A 20,999-nucleotide genomic window follows, 5' to 3' on the forward strand; every position below is an offset into this window, starting at 1 on the left:
GCAGAACTTCCTGGTATTGATCTTCATCTTTTTTGTCCCGTCGCCCTCTGCTGGTCCGCTCACTCTGCTCTAAGCACAGTAGGCTGGTTTTGCACTCGCTAACCTAAGCAAAGCATACAAATGAGCCAAGTGATCCATACCAGTTCCCACTCCATCCATTTAACCACATTCATTATTCAAGGATACAAAAGCACTCAGTCAAATCTGAGCTCATACCCCCCACCCCCCTCTGCTGCTTACCGCATGAAAGATTCATTCCAAGCTTTTTTTGGAAACAATGCTTGCAGAACATTTTTCTATATACAAACCCCAACTGCCTTTACACTCTTAAATTAATACTTGCAGATAAAATGGGGAGCAAAAAAGAAGGAATTAAACCAAAATGTGTTCATTCTGTTGTTTCCCTACACAGCTTTGAAAAGTCTGGAAAGTATGGATTTTGTTTTTCTCATTCTCCAGTATGGTAAACTAAGGTAAGAAAAGAAATATGGAAAAATTATTGATTTACTAGCTTCTAAAGGCCAGTGATACCTAAAATGCACCTTGATTTCTATGAATTTTAAATGGTTAATCCATAATTTACCACATTACAGCTTGATTTCAATATTGTACCTATCAGTTATATGTTTTTTTACTTCCTGTTTGAATGTATTCTTATTGCGAAATCATAAAAGGCCACGTCACTTTTTCTGTGTTCTTTAGAAAATGTTAAACTTGACCTTTGGTTCTTGAACGGGACCCAAAATGCTAAAAAAAAAAACACCAAAGATGCTGTTACAGGAAAACTTTTACAAACAAAATAAAAGTTCCTAAATACTTGAAATGTATCGAACAGAACATATTTGAGAATAGTCTAACAATTGAATCATTTGAAAGAGTGAACAAGTTCAGATACAACAGACCTTGGAAAGACATTGAAAAGATGAAATGATTTACGTCCAAACGAAGTCTATGTTTGGTTAAAAAGTGAGCTGTAATTTTCAGATTGTTGAAAAGACGTTGAACATCCAGGTTTTACGTCTATTATCGGACTAAAATGGGACAAAATCAGATCAACCAAACAGCCCAGGTGTCAACAATTTTTTCTGGACTAACTCAAGACTATGACGAACCGACCAGCTTCAACCTAAAAACCAATGTCTAAATAACATCTAATGTTCCGGTATGTGGGAGGGGGGTACTCCAACTACACACTCCATAGTGTCGTTACACTGTTTGGGCGATCTAAAAACATACACAAAAAAAATTTGGATAACAATAACTAACAACTAATCAGTGAAATCCAAAGTTAATTCATCACTTTTCCTTTATTTTACCAAAATCAAACTTCACTGCCATGTAGATCTCATTAGCAAGAGGGGCCTGGACAGAAAGTCCACATCATACATAAAAAAAAGTCAGAGAAAATACAATCAAACCCTCAAAGCAGTCATAAAATGTTGAAACTAAAAGATATTATAGCGATTTAGAGCCCTGGCACGGATTTATAGATTCACATAGCTTATCATGTTTAAAATTTTAGTCTATATGTTGATTATCAAATATTTGGTCAAATCAAGGTATTAAATCAATAAGCAATACCGGTATGTTGTAAAATCTACAGAAAAACATTGAGCTGTGAAAAGTCTGAAATGTATAGAAGAAAAATTGCACAGACACTGAGTTTTAGCATCTTTGTACAACTATAACAGCTTGTAAGTCAGACAGTGAAAGCTTTTCTGTGTCTACACCAATCATCATAAAACCACACCCTATACCAACCACAGTCTGAATGCATCTTTCGCAGAAGCACAAAGCGGTATTTCTGACATGTCAAGATGAATGGCTGATGCAGACAGAATGTATTGACACTAAGATTTCAGAAAGAGGTCTATGGAGATTCTCCTTGGCTGGAGACATTATTGACTGTGTTTAGCGCACTGAGTCGTTTCATCTGTCTCAGTCAGACAGAAGATTTGCACTAAAGCAGTGCCAACTGAGGCGTCTAACTTCATGCAGGTAGAGGATCAGTGCCATCCAAAGTTTTGCCCTGCAAGCTGGTAGAAGCGCTGGTTATGAGGCTTGTAGAAATCCCTCAGTTTCTGAATCACCTCTGGGTCTATGGAGACATGTGTCCTCCCTTTTGTCTTTCCCAGACAGTGGGGTTTACTGCTGCCCTCTGGTTTCTTTAAGCAAGGAAATCCTTTAGTTTTGTTGAAATAGAAGTGTTTGTCTGTGACTATCCTCTGAAGACCCAGAAAGTCCTGGACTTTCCCCAGTTCTCCAGCCGGGTCAGAGATGAGCCTCTCCCCGCTGACCAGATGGATCTGACTTCTGGGGAACCATGCCAGCCAACGCTCCATGTGCTGGGCATAGAGGCCGATCCACAACGGGCTCCACAGAGAGTCAATCTGACCTACAGAGACATGTAGAAAGGAGGATGGTCATGACTTCTTCATAATTAGGACGGGGACACACTACCAGAAAGTGAATACAAATGTTCATGGCATGTTAAATATACATGATTCTTAACTCTTTTCTATAGAAGCTATTTAAAGCCCCATAATATTCTTTTCACCTGGGTAAAAAGCAGTTTTGATTGCTCTAGAAAGCTTCAGAAAATTAATATAGATCTGTATGTTATTCATCCTAATGATGTGTGGTGGAATTGTGAAGATAACTGCACTACACCATGAGTCCAAACATCGAAGAAGAAAAGCACAAAGGGAAAAAACAAATCTAACTATTTTGAGAAACAAAACCTTTTCTGTTTAAGAGCCAGGATAAAGAAAATATTTTAAACCATATCTATACAAACCTGCATTTTTGCCAGAAAAGTTGCCTTTTTAATCTGCTGGATTTATTTGTTTATTTACAGAAGCTAAAAACATATTATTCTCTAAATTATTCCGAATTTATTGATAGGATCAGATAAAAAAAATATATAATATAATATATACATTTCTAAAAAAAAAGAAGAATATATTTTATATTTTGGTGAATGCAGTATATAAGTACAAACAGTAATTACTAACTCTTTCTTATAGTCCCTTTCACACTGAAACCCCACGTTTTTAAAAACCGTGTTGACCCGTTAAATATGGGCTTCTGGCTCTTTTCCCATTTGACCTAAAAGCTAAGTCTGACCCCCTGCTGAAAAGCTGCGTGGCCACTGTCCCTCACCACTGCATGTCCGACGGAAAACAGGGAGGTAAACAATGGAGAGCAACACGGATGGGAAACAGAGTGTAGTCAATATTCCTTATTATTTCACTCATATCTGTCCAGATGCCTCTTAGCAGTGCTGCAGCGAGTTTATCGAATGTAAACAGAGTTGTTTCGGCTTCTTAGATCAGACGTGGCTGGCGTTGTGTGTTGATGTCCGTATGTTTCGTTCAATGGTGTCCTGTGAATTAGTGTGTCAACCCTGGTCTGATGTTCCCTAATGCATCCTATCAGAGCCGAGGCGATTTTGATGCGGATCACATGCCGACGGGAAAGTCTTTTCAAAAGACCTGCTCCTAAACCAGGTTATTCTACCCAGCAATGGAAAAATGTCTACAGGAGATTCTATTTGTTGTCGTCTGTGAGTTTCATCCCTTGTTGGAAGTGTCATGTTTTTGTACACAATTTAGAGAACTCAGATAATTTCTGTCCACATTAGTTTGTCATTTGAAACATATTGGCGTTTCAGAGGACCTCCAATAAAAGCTCAAATATCATATTCATTACAATGAAGGAATTTCCTCATCATCATATTGCCTGAACAAAGCAATTGGTACATGCAAAGTTAGTAAGGTCTGCTTATTGCAATGGTGATAGAATCTTTAAATAAAGTTGAAAACATAATTTAATTTATTGTCTACATCAGATTCAGCATGAAATATGGTGATATTATCATTCCATTTCCTATAGAGAACATAGCGAATGTTCAGCTGTTGGTCAAACTTCTTGTAACAAAAGTGCTCATATTTATGCCCATATTTTGTCGAGTCTGAATAAAGTGAGATGAGAATATGCTGTGAATATTTACTGTGGATGAAATGCAAATCAAGTCAAAATGGCTGAAAGACATTTTTATGGGCAGCAAAGGCATTGCCATGTGAAATGAGGTACCTGTGGTGCGGTTCTTGAAGGCCAGACTCTCAAAGGGTGGGATGTCAGGCGTCTTGGAGATAATCTGTGTATAATCCGATATGGCTCGTGTCACAGGATCACGAACAACCACGATCAGCTTCACATCCTGAGACATGGCATGGACCCGTGCTGGCGTGTCCACTGTGACAAAATACCGCGGCGTCTTCTCAATCACTATTTGTCCGTCAAGGGCTTTGGGCATCATACTCCTAGAAGTAGAGAATAAAAGAAGTTCTGGTATACAGTGGCTCTCAAGAGTCAAAACAATACTGCCTAAATAATAAAAAATGCACAGGGTTGTACATTTCTAAACTAATGCTTTACTACAGCATCTTTTAAAGTTTTCCTTAGCTAATGTCACATCTAAACATGACATAATTGTAAATCTACCTTAACTGATTTTCATGACAGGATTTTCTTTGGACTCTATGATCCTGAAAACATCAACTCAACCATCGCGACTTCCTCCACCTTTACAAAAACTCTCGCCTGAATAACAGTGACCCCACTGCATGATGCTTCCACACTCATGTTTCCCTAGGAATCCATGTGATTGTAGATAAATATAAAACACCACAGCACTTTTTGGATATTCCTGTTCTTGAAACACCTTAAAAATTGTAGTCTTGTCTTTTCAGATAAAAATTCAAGAAAAATGTCCAGTTTTCATGATGTCGACAATGTCCTCTATGTTCATCAATCATTAGTAACTAACTTAAGTTTCTCATATTGTATAAATACTTCTCTGTAAACCCTCTTTCTCCTGACTCATACCTTTGATCATCTTATGCCCTTGTTCCAATCAGTGGGGTGTGACCATTTTTACCACAAGGCTAATTTCACATTTATCCTTGCAATTTTTAAATAAAGCATACTACAACTCCTTAATTATTCACCTCATTTTGTGAAACTATTTTTACCATCCTACAGAACAGGGGTATGGATAAAGATCAGATAGTAGTGGTAAATGTGTTCGGTATTGGGTGACATCACACGAAAACAGTGGGAATGCACCCACCCACAGCCTCAGGCTGCCTCATACAACCCATTACTCACTGCCATTCATCATACAACAGGCATGGTAGCATGAGCGGTGACGAAGCATCGGCACAGTAACCCCCCAAAGATGCAGACCAGCCACTGAGGTGCAGCTCAAGACAAACACAAGAGTCACTCTCTGAATGTGTATCAGCGCCATGCTCCTCAGACTCCAAGACAAAGCCCAGCAGATGGGATTCATTTAGAGATAAATGACTCCAGAGGCCCCCCAGGACCAGCTGGAGGCTCAGAGACATCTGCTAACACACCTGCCACACACCTGACCGACTGATGGAAGAAACACGGCTCTGATTCAGCATCTTAGCTCGTATTAAATGCCTCAATTTAAACATAGGATAGATGTTCTAACTTTAGCAGAAATTGCTTAAAGATAAAAATGGGAATACAATTACTTAGGGGTTGGGGAAAAAATGTAATCTTCTACAGATAGTCAAGAAAAAAATAGCGATGAACAAAAACAGCAAAAAGGCAAAGACAATTGCGATTATTGAAAAGTATCCATTCAGCTACATCTGCAGTAAAACTGACTCAGCATTGTGAAGTCATCATGCTGACAGTCAAACAGGGTGGTGGTCATGTCATGGTCTGATGCTGGTTTGCCTCCTTAGGAACTGCTTCTATTATCATAAATGATGAAAACAAGAAATCTCTATTGGTTTCGCTAGGGGAGCACCGATTGCAGCTTTATGACCGATCACAGATGAGTTTTAAAAAGCATTATTTTTATAACTAACACTGTCACTTAGACTTTGACAACTTTAATTGTCATTATGTATACAAAGAGTGTATACAAAGTGAAATTTGGTTTTGTACAACTCTCATGACATTTCCATTTCTTAAAGTGTGATTTTTATAAGATCACAAGACATTTAAATCTATCTTAATAAAAAAATAAGAAATCTGAACTACTCTCATACATAGATTAAAGTTTAAGGCATTGGCAGTAGGTGGTTTTCGGACCTTTAGAGAGGTAGATCAGATTGGTGGAAAAGATCAGTTTCACATCCATGTATTGTCCGATCACTGATCTCCCAAAATTAACTAAATAGAGGCTGATCAATCAGCCGTAAGATAAATCAGTGCAACCCTAGTTACTGCCGGGCCATGATTAAAAGGATCTAAACCTCAAGCCCCCTTGGTGTATGGTTTATAAGGTTATGTGAGTTGCAGAGTCAAAGTCTGGATATAACCCTGAAGTAATGCGGTGGTATTACTTCATGTTTGAAAACTCTCCAATAAGCTGAATTAATTAATTTAAAACGGTAAGTGGTAAAAGAACCAGATTTAGGTTTACGGGGCAATTTGATTTTCCACATAGTTATACAAATTATCTTTGTCTGATATGAAAACTTGTATGATGATGTTAAACATCTATGTGTGGCAGAAGAAAAAGCAAAACAAAAAATCTATAAGGAGAAAGTTAATTTTCACAGCACTTTATATGATATAGTAGATTAGTTTTTACAGCATAACTGACAGATTTGCTCTGACAATTAGACAAATAAGACCAGGATACACTTCATGGCAGATGTGCAAACCCTTAAGTCCATCAAATTTAAATTGCGCTTTTACAAAAAGTTTTAAAAAAATTATTAAACCAACACACATTTACTTTTTTTGCTGTTACATTTATAGAGATGAGTCTTTAATTTTCCTTAAATGAGTTTCCCCGGTTTCTTATTTCGTACAGTTAGAAGAGAAAAAGTTTCCAATGAGCTTTGAACGAGGCATTAATAACAGAAGGACGTGCAGAGAGAAATTACACACATGCAGCACACAGCTGATAAGAGTGAGGGCAGGATGCTCCAGCTGTATTCTTGCATAGGCTCTGGTTTCAGGTGCTCCTGAAACCCAAACCTCCTATCAATACGACCTCTCCCTTCAGTCTGACAAACTCACATACACACCTACAGTCACACGCGTGGCGATTTCATTTGATCGGATGAGTGTGAGGCAGTTTTCACCGCCGCTTAGCCTGAAGACTTCCCTTTTAACTCTAATAACCCTGAGCAGCAGGAGCCGTGCAGTCTGTTACACACAGAGACACAGACTCGTGAAGGCATGTGCACAACACACACACAAAAACACTGCAAAACACAAACATACACTCATTATTCACTCATTAGTCAATTGCTCACTATCATGCCTCTGCTGTCCCCGTGGACCCAATTCTGAAAACCAAAAACACACACACCCACAGAAGAACAGACACATTTTATAAAATCACAGAGATTCTGCACACTTAACGGGTGGGTGTGGTGGATTTAAATGCAGTGTGTGTGTGTGTGTGTGTGTTTCTTTTAAATGAAAGGGGTGGATGACTGATGAAGGAATGATGGCAGTGGACGCAAACGCGCCTCCATTAGCAATCTGTCGGTGAATAGCCTCAGAGCCAAGAGCCCCATACCATTACCTAAGCACAAAGAGCTAATTACTGCCCCTAAGAGCGCCATCAAAAGAAAAGATCTCTTATAAACATGTTTCTGCTGCAAGCTTAGCGAAGACCCACTAATTGACAGACAAAATAGCCGTTAGCTTCTCTGATAATAAAACCTCTCCCTTGTGCTACTTCTGGCATACAATTCCAGCGACCTTGAGGATATCTCTATAACTTCAATTTCACTGAAAGAGAAACATTGCGTAATATGTTTTCACCAACACAGTGTTTGTTTGCTATCATTCTTTTTTCTGCCTTGGAACATTTATAACCCATTAGTTCACACATTGTTCCCTTACAACGTTAAAATTTGTTTTCTATCATGATCTGATATGACATACCAACCTAAAGTAATGGCTTAAAAGATAATTATAATTGATTCTCATAATATCACACACTAATACCAGAATTTACTGTAGTATTTCTCTTTCTATTAATAAGCAATATCCCCTCATGTGCGTCATTAAATCTCAGCATATAAATGCAGCTGTTCTGTGAAGGCCTGAGAGGTTTATTAGAGAACATTAAGGGACATAAACGGGTCACAAAATGATTTTTTAAGAAGTTAAACCAGGGTTAAGTTGTAAAACAAGATCCTAAGCTTTAAATATATCAGCTTTCTAAAATCTGGAAATTCAATTTATTTCAATTTAATTGAAGATAACTTTATTAATCCCAAAGGGAAATAACATGCTGTATCTTACTATAGTGAGCTGTTTAAATGTAAAAAGCTGCAGTTGATCCCAATGGAGATAGCATTAGAATCATTTGCAGTGAATTCAGTGAATATCATTTTTTTCCATGAGCCCTATGGGTTTGTAACCAAATCTTTAGTGACCTTCTTGCAATGTATTTTTTTTTTTTCTACAATAGCGTATTTTGTTGCCACTACTCCAGAAAGACAAAATTTGTGAAGAAAATAAGTAGTATTCACCTGAGAGTTTTAGTGTCATAATCTACCATTCTGGACTTTTTAGTTCTGTGTAAGTTTCCATTTTGGCTTCTCATTTATGCTTTATTTTTATGTTAGTCTGTATTATGAAGATTTATATCACTTTTGATTTCTTAGTTTTACTCTTCCTTGTTATCTATTTTCTGCATTTTTGCTATTTTATAATCCTTGGTCTGGTTTTAGTTAGTAATTTCAAATTTTGGTTATTACACATTTTGTAGTCATTGCCTATTGCCTTATTTAATTATTTTCTAGTTACAGTTAAACCCTGTTTTCCGTGGTTACTCTTTGTTACCCCCAAGTGCTCTGTTCCCTTCCCCTTAGCTCCTTTCTAGCTTTTTCTGTCCACACTTGCTCCCAATTAACAGATTACCACCAACCCTGACATTAAGATGCTTCAAATTATTGCTCCAAATAAAAACTATCAAAGTTTTTGCTTCCAACTCATCAAAATGCATCCCATCAAATTAATTTTCCATGATTTTTTCCAAAGCTTAGCATGAAGTCGGATGTTGTCGTTTTGCAACATTAGCCTTTTTTTTCCATGTAACAAAAATGTGAAATTTAGGCAAACTTCGAAAAGTTAAAAAAAGAAATCCGAATTTGTTGTGTTTGCATCTTTAATGAAGTAAATTAACTAAGCACTGCAAAGCGTAAAGTCAAACATCGTCGATATTAAGTCTTTGCAGATGGCCATAGTAAACAGGAAATAGAGGCTGCATTCCAGCTCTGTCTGGTTCTGCAACAGAAGAAAGTGTTAATGAATGTGTTACTATTGAGCATTTTTTTTTTTACGTTAACATGTCAGCTGGTAACTGCGATGCTGCATCCAGCCATGCTCCACATGCTTGAACTGACAGCAGAAACACTTGATCTGTCATGTGAGGTAAAAGTTCGCTACATCGGACCCGATTCAAGAAAACTGTTTCCATCTACCCCTTTTCGTAAAACAACGCTAAGTCAAGCGTGAAAAGATTTTTGTGTGCTTTTTTTTTTTTTTTTATGCACATAAAAAAAGCTGATGGAAACGCACTTAGTAGTGGTTCCCCTGGATGGGTTAGAAGCCTGTAAGGTAGGAGGGTGGATTAGAGGTAACCTCTGCTATGTTAAGGCCAAACACTAACTGGAAACACAGGGGATCTGGAGGCACCATGTGTTGCAGATAAACCCCACTTCCAAAATGTAATTAATTGGCAGTTTAAAAAATTCCACTTTCAGCTAAACCTTCATGGTGCTCGTTTACTACTTAGTGTAAGATCAAACGTACAACATGATGGGCAGAGGGATTATCCAGCAGCTTAGAATAAGCCTCTGCTTGCCTTTGAGGAACATCTCCTTTTGTCGCTTCTTTTCCAATATTTCACTAAACCTCCCTTGTGAATTACTATTACTATTTGCGAGCCAAGGCCATGGGCTATTGATCCTTCGGGTGGGGGTAAAAGAAACTCTGTATAGGTAGATCTGGGTGGTGCACGGCCTGGAGCAGGGGGGATTACATGTCTTTATACTGGGAGCATAGTAATGGGGTGTAGGCTGTGAGGAGGTGTTAGTGATGATGTTAATGTGGCAGTGGGGCTCAGCTGGGACGGAGAGTGGCAGGTGGAGGCTGAGGGAGCCAGAACCCTCTGGAGCCCCATCAGCGGCATGCTGTGTCATGTGATGTGTGCCGCGTCTGTGTCTGTTAAAAAATGTGAAGCAATTACTTTGTTCATCACAAAGTCCAGCAGAACACGAGCGACGCAGACTTCAGGGATTCTGTTTATAAATGGCGTTTGTGTCAGAAATGAAACAACAACCAATCAAGTTGGATTTATTCTCCACACCTGACGGCTGGTTTCTGAGCCGATTTTGAATTTTGGGTGTTTTTTGCATGTTCATGCATTTGTATGAGTGTGTTATTGGGGGGTCAGTCATCCATTCCCCATATATGGGGGGATATTAGAGAATCAGTCCATTGTGGCTGTGCCCTGTCCACTTCCAGGAGACATCCATCATAGAGGGGCCCCGGTACTCACCCAACCCCCTGCACTTTTGGTTTCAAAGCCCCATGGGAAGATCTTAATGAGGGCCGGAGAACTCCACCCATCTGAGCCTTATGGCAATCACCCTCAGTACAGTATAGAAACACAGACAGCACCTAAACACCAGCATGTGACATCATATTTGCCATATAGGTTGAATCATTTGTAGGATTATTGAAGATTTTTTAGTTATTTATTCACAAGAGACTTAATATGTTTCACCTGGCTAAAGACATGCTGGACATTTAGTGTTTTGGTAAATCTTCAGTGATTTGCACGGTAATTGCAATCTATTGTTCAAGCACAAGAAAAAACAGAAATGACACATGTTGTGTCATACAAGAACAAGGTCATCAATGTATTGCTATGAATTCAGAGGTCTATATGTGCTCATTATAAACTGCAAAACCTTCCACTGGAGCAACTGAAAATAGACTTTTTTATGGAACTGTGTTCATAGAGATAATGTCCTCACATCGGTGCCAACTAACCAAACAAACAAACTGATGCTTGATCAATTCAAGTAATTAATCTGGAGATTATCAAATGCAGGCCAGATTCAATGATAAAAATGCAAAAAAAAAAGCCCTCAATTTTTAACGCTATATCATAAAGTTTGGTCAATTAGCCGATCATTTATAGTTTTTCTCATTTATCTCTCTCTTATTTTGTTCGTTATACTTCAAAAAGGCTGTCAGACGAATAGTTTAAAAACATGTTGATAGCCAGCCAAATGACATCAATGAGATAGTAGTATTTAAAAAAGCTCCTATGAGACGATAGCTGTGTTCCTCTATTAACACTTGTTCTTCATCCCTGGCTAATTTAACTGGCTGTTAAACTGTCACATTCGTTTCCCAGCTGTAAAAGTAAAACCTCCCTCCATTCATGTTTCCCTATGTTTCCTATTTAATTATCAAATGTCGAAAAAGATCACACTTAAATAAAAAAAATTTTATGATTACATTTTATAATCAAACATTTTTAATTGACGTGAGCGCATCGGAGCGCATCGGAGCGAACTGGAACGGAGTGAAATCCTGGCTCTTGCCTCTGCGCTCCACCATATTTCTTCCACTCCACTCCACCGCCCCATTTAAACTTTTGAAACCTTGCTGAGAACACTCCGAGCATGTTAAGTGAAAAATGAAACGCAAGTTAACTGGACTGTACCAGATACAACCAAGCCGTGCTAAATCTAGTACTAGTTCAACAGTAGGGCTCAGCACATTCAGCTGGTGCTCGGTTCTCTGATAACAAAGAGTGCATGAGCGAACTGCATCATCTCCTATTTACAGCTGACTCATTTTGCAGTTTTTCCGAAATGTTTGCAATTAAAATATCTCTTCACCTGTTCACAATAAATGGCATCGAAGAGCGTGGGGTGACCGGGGATGATGCCACGACTGAGGTTCCCATTGAATTTTGGGTGGATGACGCTATCCAGGCACATAAGTTCCTGAATGTTTTGGGCGCCCCCATTATTATTAGTGTGATTCCAGCATTGAGAGCTGTAGTATCATGAACCGCCCATAGCAGGCGAGGAACCGTACTAGCATGATGTGTAAATGGTTGTAAGAACCAAGCTCGGCACGGTTAACTGATCCGAGCTCGGTCCGAACTCGGCAGGGCTCTGTTTCAGAGGGCATAGTGTAAATGGGGTAATAGCCAACTACAACCAGCAGCTGTGGAACTGTAAGCCACACCCTTCTGGTTCCACTATCCCAGCATTATGAAATGAAAACACACATGATGATCTTGGTGCATGAACTTGTGTGCTGTAAAATTAAGTTGTGATCTTTTTTTTTTTTTGTGGAACTATCGAACTAACACTCTAACATGTGGTTGCAATTATTGATCCAACCCTTTATTGCTTTTGGCCCACTGCACATTAATTATAATGAATAGCGGCCTTTTTTTTAACCAGTTGAGGGAGCCTCTTAAAGTTTCATATTAAACCTTGATATATTCCAAGAAAAAACATTATTAAAACGAGGTTCTAAGTCTCGAGTTGTTATTGTAACACACCTTCTGCTTTTATTTTCCTTCTATTTTATTGTTTAATTCATGTAAAATGCTTTTTACTTTAGCTTTTACCTTACTTACACACTTTAGTTCAAAGTTACAGTGAGATTAAGGTTCTTATACACATGGTGCACTGTCATCTCTCCACGTAAAATGAATAATTTATAACTGCTCTGTGTGAGAAAGGTACCAAAATAGAGAAAGTACTACTGCAATATCTACTCATAATATACATTTCACAATCAATAGTGGCTGGTCAGAGATTTTGTAAAAGTATGCTTGGGGGAAATATTTCCCGTATCTAAATCATTACATAAGAATGTTTTCAAGTATTGGCCTCATAGCTGTCAACCTACCAGACCTTCAAAGACAGACTTTTCTTTTAATCTAGTTTTTGCAAATCAGTCTGGGTAGCGTAGAGTTTTTAATGCAATGGTATGAAATCTTTAACTGTTCTAGACAAGGAGAAACAGAACTGGTAAAAAAAAAAAAAAATACTTAATAAATTTCTTTTTATGATATCCTCTAAGAGAAGAGATGATAACTGACTGGCCTCTTGGACCAATTTAATATTTGACTTTTTCAGTTTACTGAAAACTTGACTCAAAGACCTTTAAGGGTCTTTAAGACTTTATATAAAGCTTTATATCGTCCTACTCAACAACTTTAGCTTTGGGGGTCTCTCTATCTCTAGCTGAAACTAGAGATAGAGACGAATGACAGGACAGTGGGTGAGTGTTACATATTATGCATAAATAAGGTTTGAAAAAAGCCCAGACAGCTAACATTGGTAATTAGTGATAGCAGGTGGTTAGAATGGTGTAAAGACATGTCATTTGACTTAAGACAAATTTAGAAAAGACAAGTTAGAAGTAGATTAGGTCAGTTAAATAGATTATTCTTACTGCTTTACATGGTCTCTTCTCATGGGCCTATTCTGGTCAAGGAAGCTGCTTAAACAGAGGGCTGCAAAATAATAATGAGATTATCAGAGAACTAAGTTTGAAGTGATAAATGGCACCTAGGTGGAAGTTTAACTCTCCTTGCTCTCCTTCTTCCACCTGTGACACAGCCAATCAGCTTTGAATCACACCTCCTTGTAAGCCAATCGCCATCTAAAGGTCATCTTACAAGGCCTCCAATACGAACTTTTCTGCTCCTGTGCGCAGGTGGCAGATGCGCTGTGTGACTTCATTCAGATGACACCATTTCAACCCACCTCCAGCCCCTCCTCCACCATCGTAGCTAAAGCTTCATCAGTGTGTCATTCCTCCTGGACTCTTACTGCGTTCCCTATCTCATCTCAACCGGTCCGGCAGAAGATCGTCATGTTGAGCCTGGTTCTGCCAGAGGTTTATTCCAAACGGGAAGCTTTTCCTCTCTACTGTCCCTCCATGGTTGCTCATCATGGACAGGTTCTCTAAACCTGTGTGTTAACCTGTGCTCAGCATACCGTCTCTCCAACCAGCACTCTACAGACTGACCAACTTCATCTATCTCCACTCCACCACCAGTTTCAGGCCTGGGATGAAAAAGCCCTATTCTTTGTTCCTGTTCATGCATATCTATCAAAATTAAGCGCTGTTTCCTGCCGAGGTCTGAGCGCCAACGACAAAGTAATTGTATCAATACATTCCTTATTCCTTCTCTTCGTGTAAGTTTTTCAGATTGAAATGCAGTGTTCAGAAGTGGTCATTCTTTTTGTCGGCATTATGGCTGCAGCCCTAGTTGGTTAGAATGGTATCATTCTGCTTAAAGCTATTCTGTAGTCTGCTATTATATATATATATATATATATATATATATATATATATATATATATATATATATATATATATATGAAAGTAAGAAATAAGCTCAGCAGGTTCCTACACAGTCCAGTCCACAGACCAGTGTAAATTACTTAGACTTAGACAACTTTATTGTCATTTTGTGTACACAAAGTGAATACAAAAACAACAACAAGTGCAGCAGTGACCAAATGTAAACAGTATGGGAGAAAAGGCATGGTGCAAATAGGCATTGATATGGATTTTTGGAATTTCAACCTTTAGATTAAGCTTAAGATTGACTCATTTCCAAGAAAGCGTGAGCTTGGCTTGGTTGACCTTCTCATATTAAGTGTCAGGTTCAGTGGAAGTTAGAAGAGGAATCAAATGAAGAGATGAGGAGGCAGAGATGATTTCTTGCAGATTTAATTTAGATGTACAGGTAGATGGAAACAGAAGCACAAATCCTGGAATAATAAACAGGTAACAGAAACTACGAGATGACGGAGAAACATACAAGAGGAGTGAAGTAATGGAAATAATCGGTTGGCAGAACAAAGAGTGGGCTAATTAGCTGACAGGGAGCAGGTGTGGATAGAAGTAACTAGAAGGGAGCTAGGGGAAAGGAGACTCACACAAGGGGGCAACAGAGAGTAACTCAAAAAATACAACACTTCTTAAAAATAGCTAGAAAACAACTACAACGACACAAAGTATAAAAGAAATCAATGACCAAGAAAACACAGAAGGAGATAAATGAAAGTGTAACTAAAAAACTCAAAAAAAGATGTAAACAGAACAAGAAAGTCCACAACGGGCAGAATCATGACATTAAGAGTGTTTTTGTTTCTTTGTTTGTTTTGTTTTGGGGTTTTCTTCAAAGATTTTGTTTCACTGCGTCTTCTTCATAATAACAGTAAGTCAAAGCTGTGTCTTCGACTTAGTGTCGAAAATGTTTTGATACCACAAGAACAGAAACATCCGCCTGAGTTCTCCTTAATATGAAGGTAATATGAAAAGCACCAATTTATCATTATGTATACAGCCTAAATTGAACCCTAAACCTGACGCCAATGGACTCCATGCCTTACGCCTAATCCAAATAATAATAATAATAAAAAAAAGATCTTCATCATCTGGTCCCCATGGACCCTGCTGGTCCTTAAAAGGTTGGTGATTATTCCAGTAAAGGTCCTAAAAATGCACAACAACCACAGAAACACACTGAAACACACACACACACATCGAGGGGCGGCTCTGATGACAGTCCCCCAGGTTGAAGCAAAGGTCAGCAGAGATGTGTCAGATTGTAGTAAGACATACTTCACCCGTCTCACCCCCAGTTCACCTACGCCTTATCTCTCCTCCCTCCACTTTCCTGACCTTCTTCACCTCGGTCACCTGTCATATCATCCCTGAACAGGAAATCATGAGTAAGATGTGAATTTTCAGCTGAACGGTTTCAGTGAATTCCTGCGTAACTGAAGTAAAAGGCTGTGAGTAACATGAGCCCGTTGGGCCGCTGTGAGGGAGCCGGGGGCGGTTATGCCAACTTAGGATAAAGCTTCCTGCTAATTGTAACAGAAGCCGAGCTGACCAAAGCTAGCCGCCCTAATGCTGAAGTCACCCCAAGGTCAGCATGAGGAGATAACCCAATCGATCCCAGACAGAAGGGGAAGAAGGAAACTTCGAATGCATCTCGGAGCCTATCCTGCTACTCCTTCAGATTAGATCTGGGCTTCAAGCACCATTAGTGAATCTTTGTCAGAAGCTTTGATCTCAATTGCTCTGGTGAGGCCAAATGTTATTTTACTCTCATAGAAAAGAGAAGTGATTCAGGGGAAGATACAGCACTGGCCTTCTTTAATTTAAAGCAATGGGATTGCAAGAGTAACTATTGGCACACGAAGTTCAATGACTCACTTTGCTCTATAGCTGAACTTGAGTCGACCTTTTTATTTCTGCTCCCCCAATGATCCTGTTTACGTATAACAATGTTGCCTTTTATATATTAATCTGTCATAATCGTATCTACTTTTACAATACTAGAGAATCTTGACATAAATAGTAAAAAGAAACTTAAATATTTCAGATACAGAATATAACACATTTAGTGATAAAATCCATAACATTAAATATAAAATTCATACCGATTCAGCACTAGCTGGGACACATAGGACAGGCTTAAAAATGGTTTATGTCTGGACACACTGCCCCTGGACTTTGTACACAGAAGTACATGAAGCACAAAGTTGTTGGATGTTTTAGCTGATTTAACTCAGGCATAAACCAGAAGCATCAGATGACTCTCTAAATGATTTAGGAGCTACTGTCGAACCTCATGAACCCTGATGGGCTATAGTAGGAAGCAGGGATCATCAGCCTCCACTGATGCTGTGAAAGTTAGACTAGAAAGTCCTTTTATAGCATATTGATGCTATAAAAAGTATTGATGCCTCTTAATCAATAGAGATTTTAGTATTGCAGGGATTCAACATGTGAAGGTACGTATCTTCAAATAGCTAAATCTGAATAAGGATATACCCCAGAGATGGACCACAGGTCTATTCTAGTCGGACTACGCAGCAATTTCATGAGTCTGACAGGAAGAGAGACGCGGTTACAAAGTAGAACACATCCTCTTTGGGGGAAAATGCAAAATAAAATATGTTAATCGCACGGGAAAAGAGTCAGTTTTGGAGTTGCAAAGAAAGTATATAGTAAGCAGGACAGACTTGTGCAAAAACAATGAATGAAACATTAAAATAGAAGACTTTAACCATGATAGAAATACATGAGGACAGAAAACAGATAAAGCAATGATCCTATTTGAGCATCTCAAAAATGAGGTACAATAAGCCCAGTTTATCAATGTCCTTGAAAGAAATAAATTCAGGAGGAGAAAAAAATGTTTTTTAAAAATCAGTAAAATACTGATCCCCTTTGAGCCTCACAAAAATAATGCAGGGCAGACAGAGCAGGTAAATGTTGTGTATCTCTCACCTTTTTATGAAAAAAAAGAAAGAAAAAACATGGATAAACTTCTTGGATCTCTCTCTGAGAATCACCTCTCACTGCCTCAGTCAGCATATTAAATGTCCCACAATGTTTATTGCTGTTTTTCTTTTCTTTAGACACAGATCTCATTATGTATTTCATATATTTACATTCTCTATCTGTTCTGATTAGACATGCTGCAAAGACTCGTTATTTTTATTACTTTTACTAATCTGTCCAAGTCAAATGTGGGAAGTTGTTTTAATTTGTGTATAGCACAGAGACAGGAGAGAAAAAAAATCTGGGAAAAAAGTTGGATCGCAAATCATTTTTTTCCCAGACAACAGACAATATTTTTTAAAATGGGTTAACTAAAAGATATCAGAAACGTGCCCAATTTAATAAATCCAAAAAACATTCTTTGCTAAATGCATCCAGCCTCCTTTAATCTGATAATGGCTTCAGGCCTGGTGTATTACATAAAGGTTAAATAGGTCATTACATGTAGGTGTTGCATATTAGCTGCTACTAAAACCTTGTAAAGCTAAGTCAATTAGTTAACACTGATTTAAAATAAAGCATGACAAATCTAAAGATATCATAAAGATTTTACAGTTTGCGAGTCATTAATGTCATTGTCTTTACCACAATAAAAAAGCGTTTTTTGGGGGCGTTTTTTGTGTGTTGTTTATTTTTTTGCGTTTTTTATTCTGGATGTTTTTTTATGTAAATGATTTACATGTTTAACTTCATAGCTATTTTTTATTTTCCTATATAATTTGAGCTTTTGTAAGCTTCTGTGAGTTTTTGCCAACCAAAAGGAGAGTGAAGCCTCTGCTGATGTTTATTAGCGTCGTTATTATCATCATGATCATCATCATCAAACAGATCAATGGTAAAATGTAGGAAAATGCTGCTTACAATGCTGATATTTCCATAATAGAAATAGCAAATATTAACAAAATGTTTAAAAAAAAATGATGTCTTAAAAGCTCTGAAGATCTTTTTTTTTTCATCTAAAATTCTCCACATGCAGCCAAAATTATACTTAAATGCAAAAAGATCAGACCTATAGACCTGGTTAGTCTTAGTCTAGTTTTACAAAAAAATCACACCCTACTGCAACCTTTAAGAACCGTACAGGAAGAGCTATGAAGAGGGCAGGGCTAGGCTGCCTATAGATCAGATAAATGTATAGCTTAATGCATGCTAGAAAATTAGAAATAGTAGAAAATGTTATAAAAAAAGAAGAGTGAAAAATAATAGAAAATTAAATAGTATTTTTAAGGTATTTGTTGTATTATTTGGCAAAATTAAGTCTGTCTCTGGATTAGGGCTGAAACAGTTAATCAGATTAATCACATTTAATTGATTATTGAAATAATTGTCAACTAATTTAGTAATCGATTAATCATTAACTGCAGAATAGAGACTAACACTTGGCTTTAGCTCACAGAGAAACCCACTTAAAACAATAATTATAACTAAATTGTAAAATATATCCATATATATTCACATTTTGCATTTAAGATAAAAAAAACACCTTTTGTCTGTTGGTATGCTCTATCCAGAACTCCTCAAATAGAAAAGTTTTAGTTTCACCTTTTTAAATGTTGTAAGCACAATCTTTATGGAACCTTCGGCTATCCAATTATTAATCAATTAATCGAAAAAATTAATACACAGATGAATCAATTTGAAAAATAATTGTTATTTGCATCTCTACTCTGAATCTTTAAATTCACTTTATGTACCTAAACTCTGTTTTCTATAGTAGAGGTTAAAGCCAAATGTAATTTTTAAANCATAAACACACTCCTAAACCTTGTGGACAGCCTTCCCAGAAGAGTTGAAGCTGTTCTAGCTGCAAAGGGTGGACCGACGTCATATTGAACCCTATGGATTAGGAACAGAATGTCACTTAAGCTCATATGTGAGTCAAGGCAGGTGAGCAAATACTTTTGGCAATATAGTGTATATTCACATTTTGCATTTAAGATAAAAAAAAAACACCTTTTGTCTGTTGGTATGCTCTATCCAGAACTCACCTTTTAAAATTTTGTAAGCACAATCTTTATGGAACCTTTGGCTATCCAATTATTAATCAATTAATCGAAAATATTAATACACAGATGAATCAATTTGAAAAATCATTGTTATTTGCAGCTCTACTCTGAATCTTTAAATTCACTTTATGTACCTAAACTCTGTTTTCTATAGTAGAGGTTAAAGCCAAATGTAATTTTTAAACATTTTGGTAAAAACTACAACATTGTATCCTGAAATCTACTATTGCCAATAAAATACCTTGTGTTTCTTTTAAACTAGACAAACCTTATGTTCTTTTATCCTTTTCAATTTAATTATTGTGCACAATTAATAAAACCAAACTATATAAAGTCTACTTCACATTTAACCATTTCTAAAAAAATTTTTGACTGATATTGATCAGTTTTACAAACACAAACACTAAAAACAAAACAATTTGTGCGACTTTGACACCATGAAAAACAAAGATGTCTGCCCATTATCTGTCTGTGTGTTCATGGTGTGGACCTTGAGTTATGAAGTGCTGTGAACACATCATTAACTCCCAGTGCAAAGCGACCTGGGGTCAGAGGTCAATTGACAGAGCTGACAGTGATGTCAAGTGGTTCAACGCTCAAACGACACCCATCTGGCCCGAGAGAGAGACGGGACAATCTGCTCACACTCACACATGCATCACATGCCGGACAACTAACCGTTGTTCAATGTTTGAGATTTTTGAACATTTCAAGAAAATGTTCCTTTACTGATACATTATTGACTGAGAATTTAGTTCTGTTATTTAATATCTGTTAATACAGTAAATCGTAGGTATCAACTCTAAAGTTTTAAAGGTTTTCTGCCAAGAAAAGTACAAACACTGTTTAAAATTGTACACAAAGTTTACACTAATTTCTATAACTACACTTTTTCATGAAGGATGCTGTGGTAGATTAAAAAATATCAACATAGTCAAACATGAGATAGATCTAGGAAGTGTAAACTTTGAGTACATTAGTCACAACTAAATATCTACAGGATCCCAAAATGTTTATGACTTTTGGGGTTTATTGTACTGGTGGCATCCAGTTAACCAGATCAAAAACTCAACCTAATGCTTAAGTAACGTCCCATTGAAATCTAGTTATTTGATTCTGGATTGCATTATGTTGTTGCATGTTGTTCAAGTTCAGACTCACTTATATAAATGAAAGTATGTTTCTTTCTGTTTCTGGGCTGCAATTGTTTTAACATGAAATTGAAAAGTTCAGATATTTCTTTGCAAAACTAGTGCTGAAGCAATTAATTGATTTAATAGTGTTTAATCTGTCATGATCTTAGAGCTGGTGTCTGGTCTGATTACTTATTTCATTCACCTGCCGATCTCCACCCAGTTCTCTTGAGCTACTATTTAACCAGCCTTCAGACCAGCCATCAGGGCCAGACTAGTCGAGGCTGTGGTGAGTTTCTTCTAGCGAGTCATAATGATTTCTGATTGCCTGATCCGGACCCGTTCTGCCTCCAGACCTCTGAGCCTGCCTGTCCCCATTCTGATCCGTTTTCCTGCCTGCTTTCCTGACTTTATGACTCCTGCT

At 37.6% G+C, this 20,999-nt stretch overlaps 1 protein-coding gene across 1 annotated transcript in view; it reads right to left on the bottom strand.

Annotated features, from left to right (window-relative positions):
• Positions 1-33: 33 nt before the first annotated feature.
• LOC107095323 (heparan sulfate glucosamine 3-O-sulfotransferase 3B1-like) overlaps positions 34-20,999 on the bottom strand; it is a 25,188-nt gene continuing 4,222 nt past the window's right edge. The window contains exons 2-3 of the mRNA XM_015391364.1: positions 4,096-4,325; positions 34-2,395 (exon numbers count right to left, since the gene is read on the bottom strand). Coding sequence (XP_015246850.1) covers positions 2,007-2,395; positions 4,096-4,325 — 619 coding nt within the window. The 3' untranslated portion in view covers positions 34-2,006. The remainder of the gene's footprint in view (positions 2,396-4,095; positions 4,326-20,999) is intronic.

The sequence above is a fragment of the Cyprinodon variegatus genome, unplaced genomic scaffold (assembly GCF_000732505.1).
Source record: "Cyprinodon variegatus isolate N-32 unplaced genomic scaffold, C_variegatus-1.0 Scaffold538, whole genome shotgun sequence".
Lineage (NCBI taxonomy): Eukaryota > Metazoa > Chordata > Actinopteri > Cyprinodontiformes > Cyprinodontidae > Cyprinodon > Cyprinodon variegatus.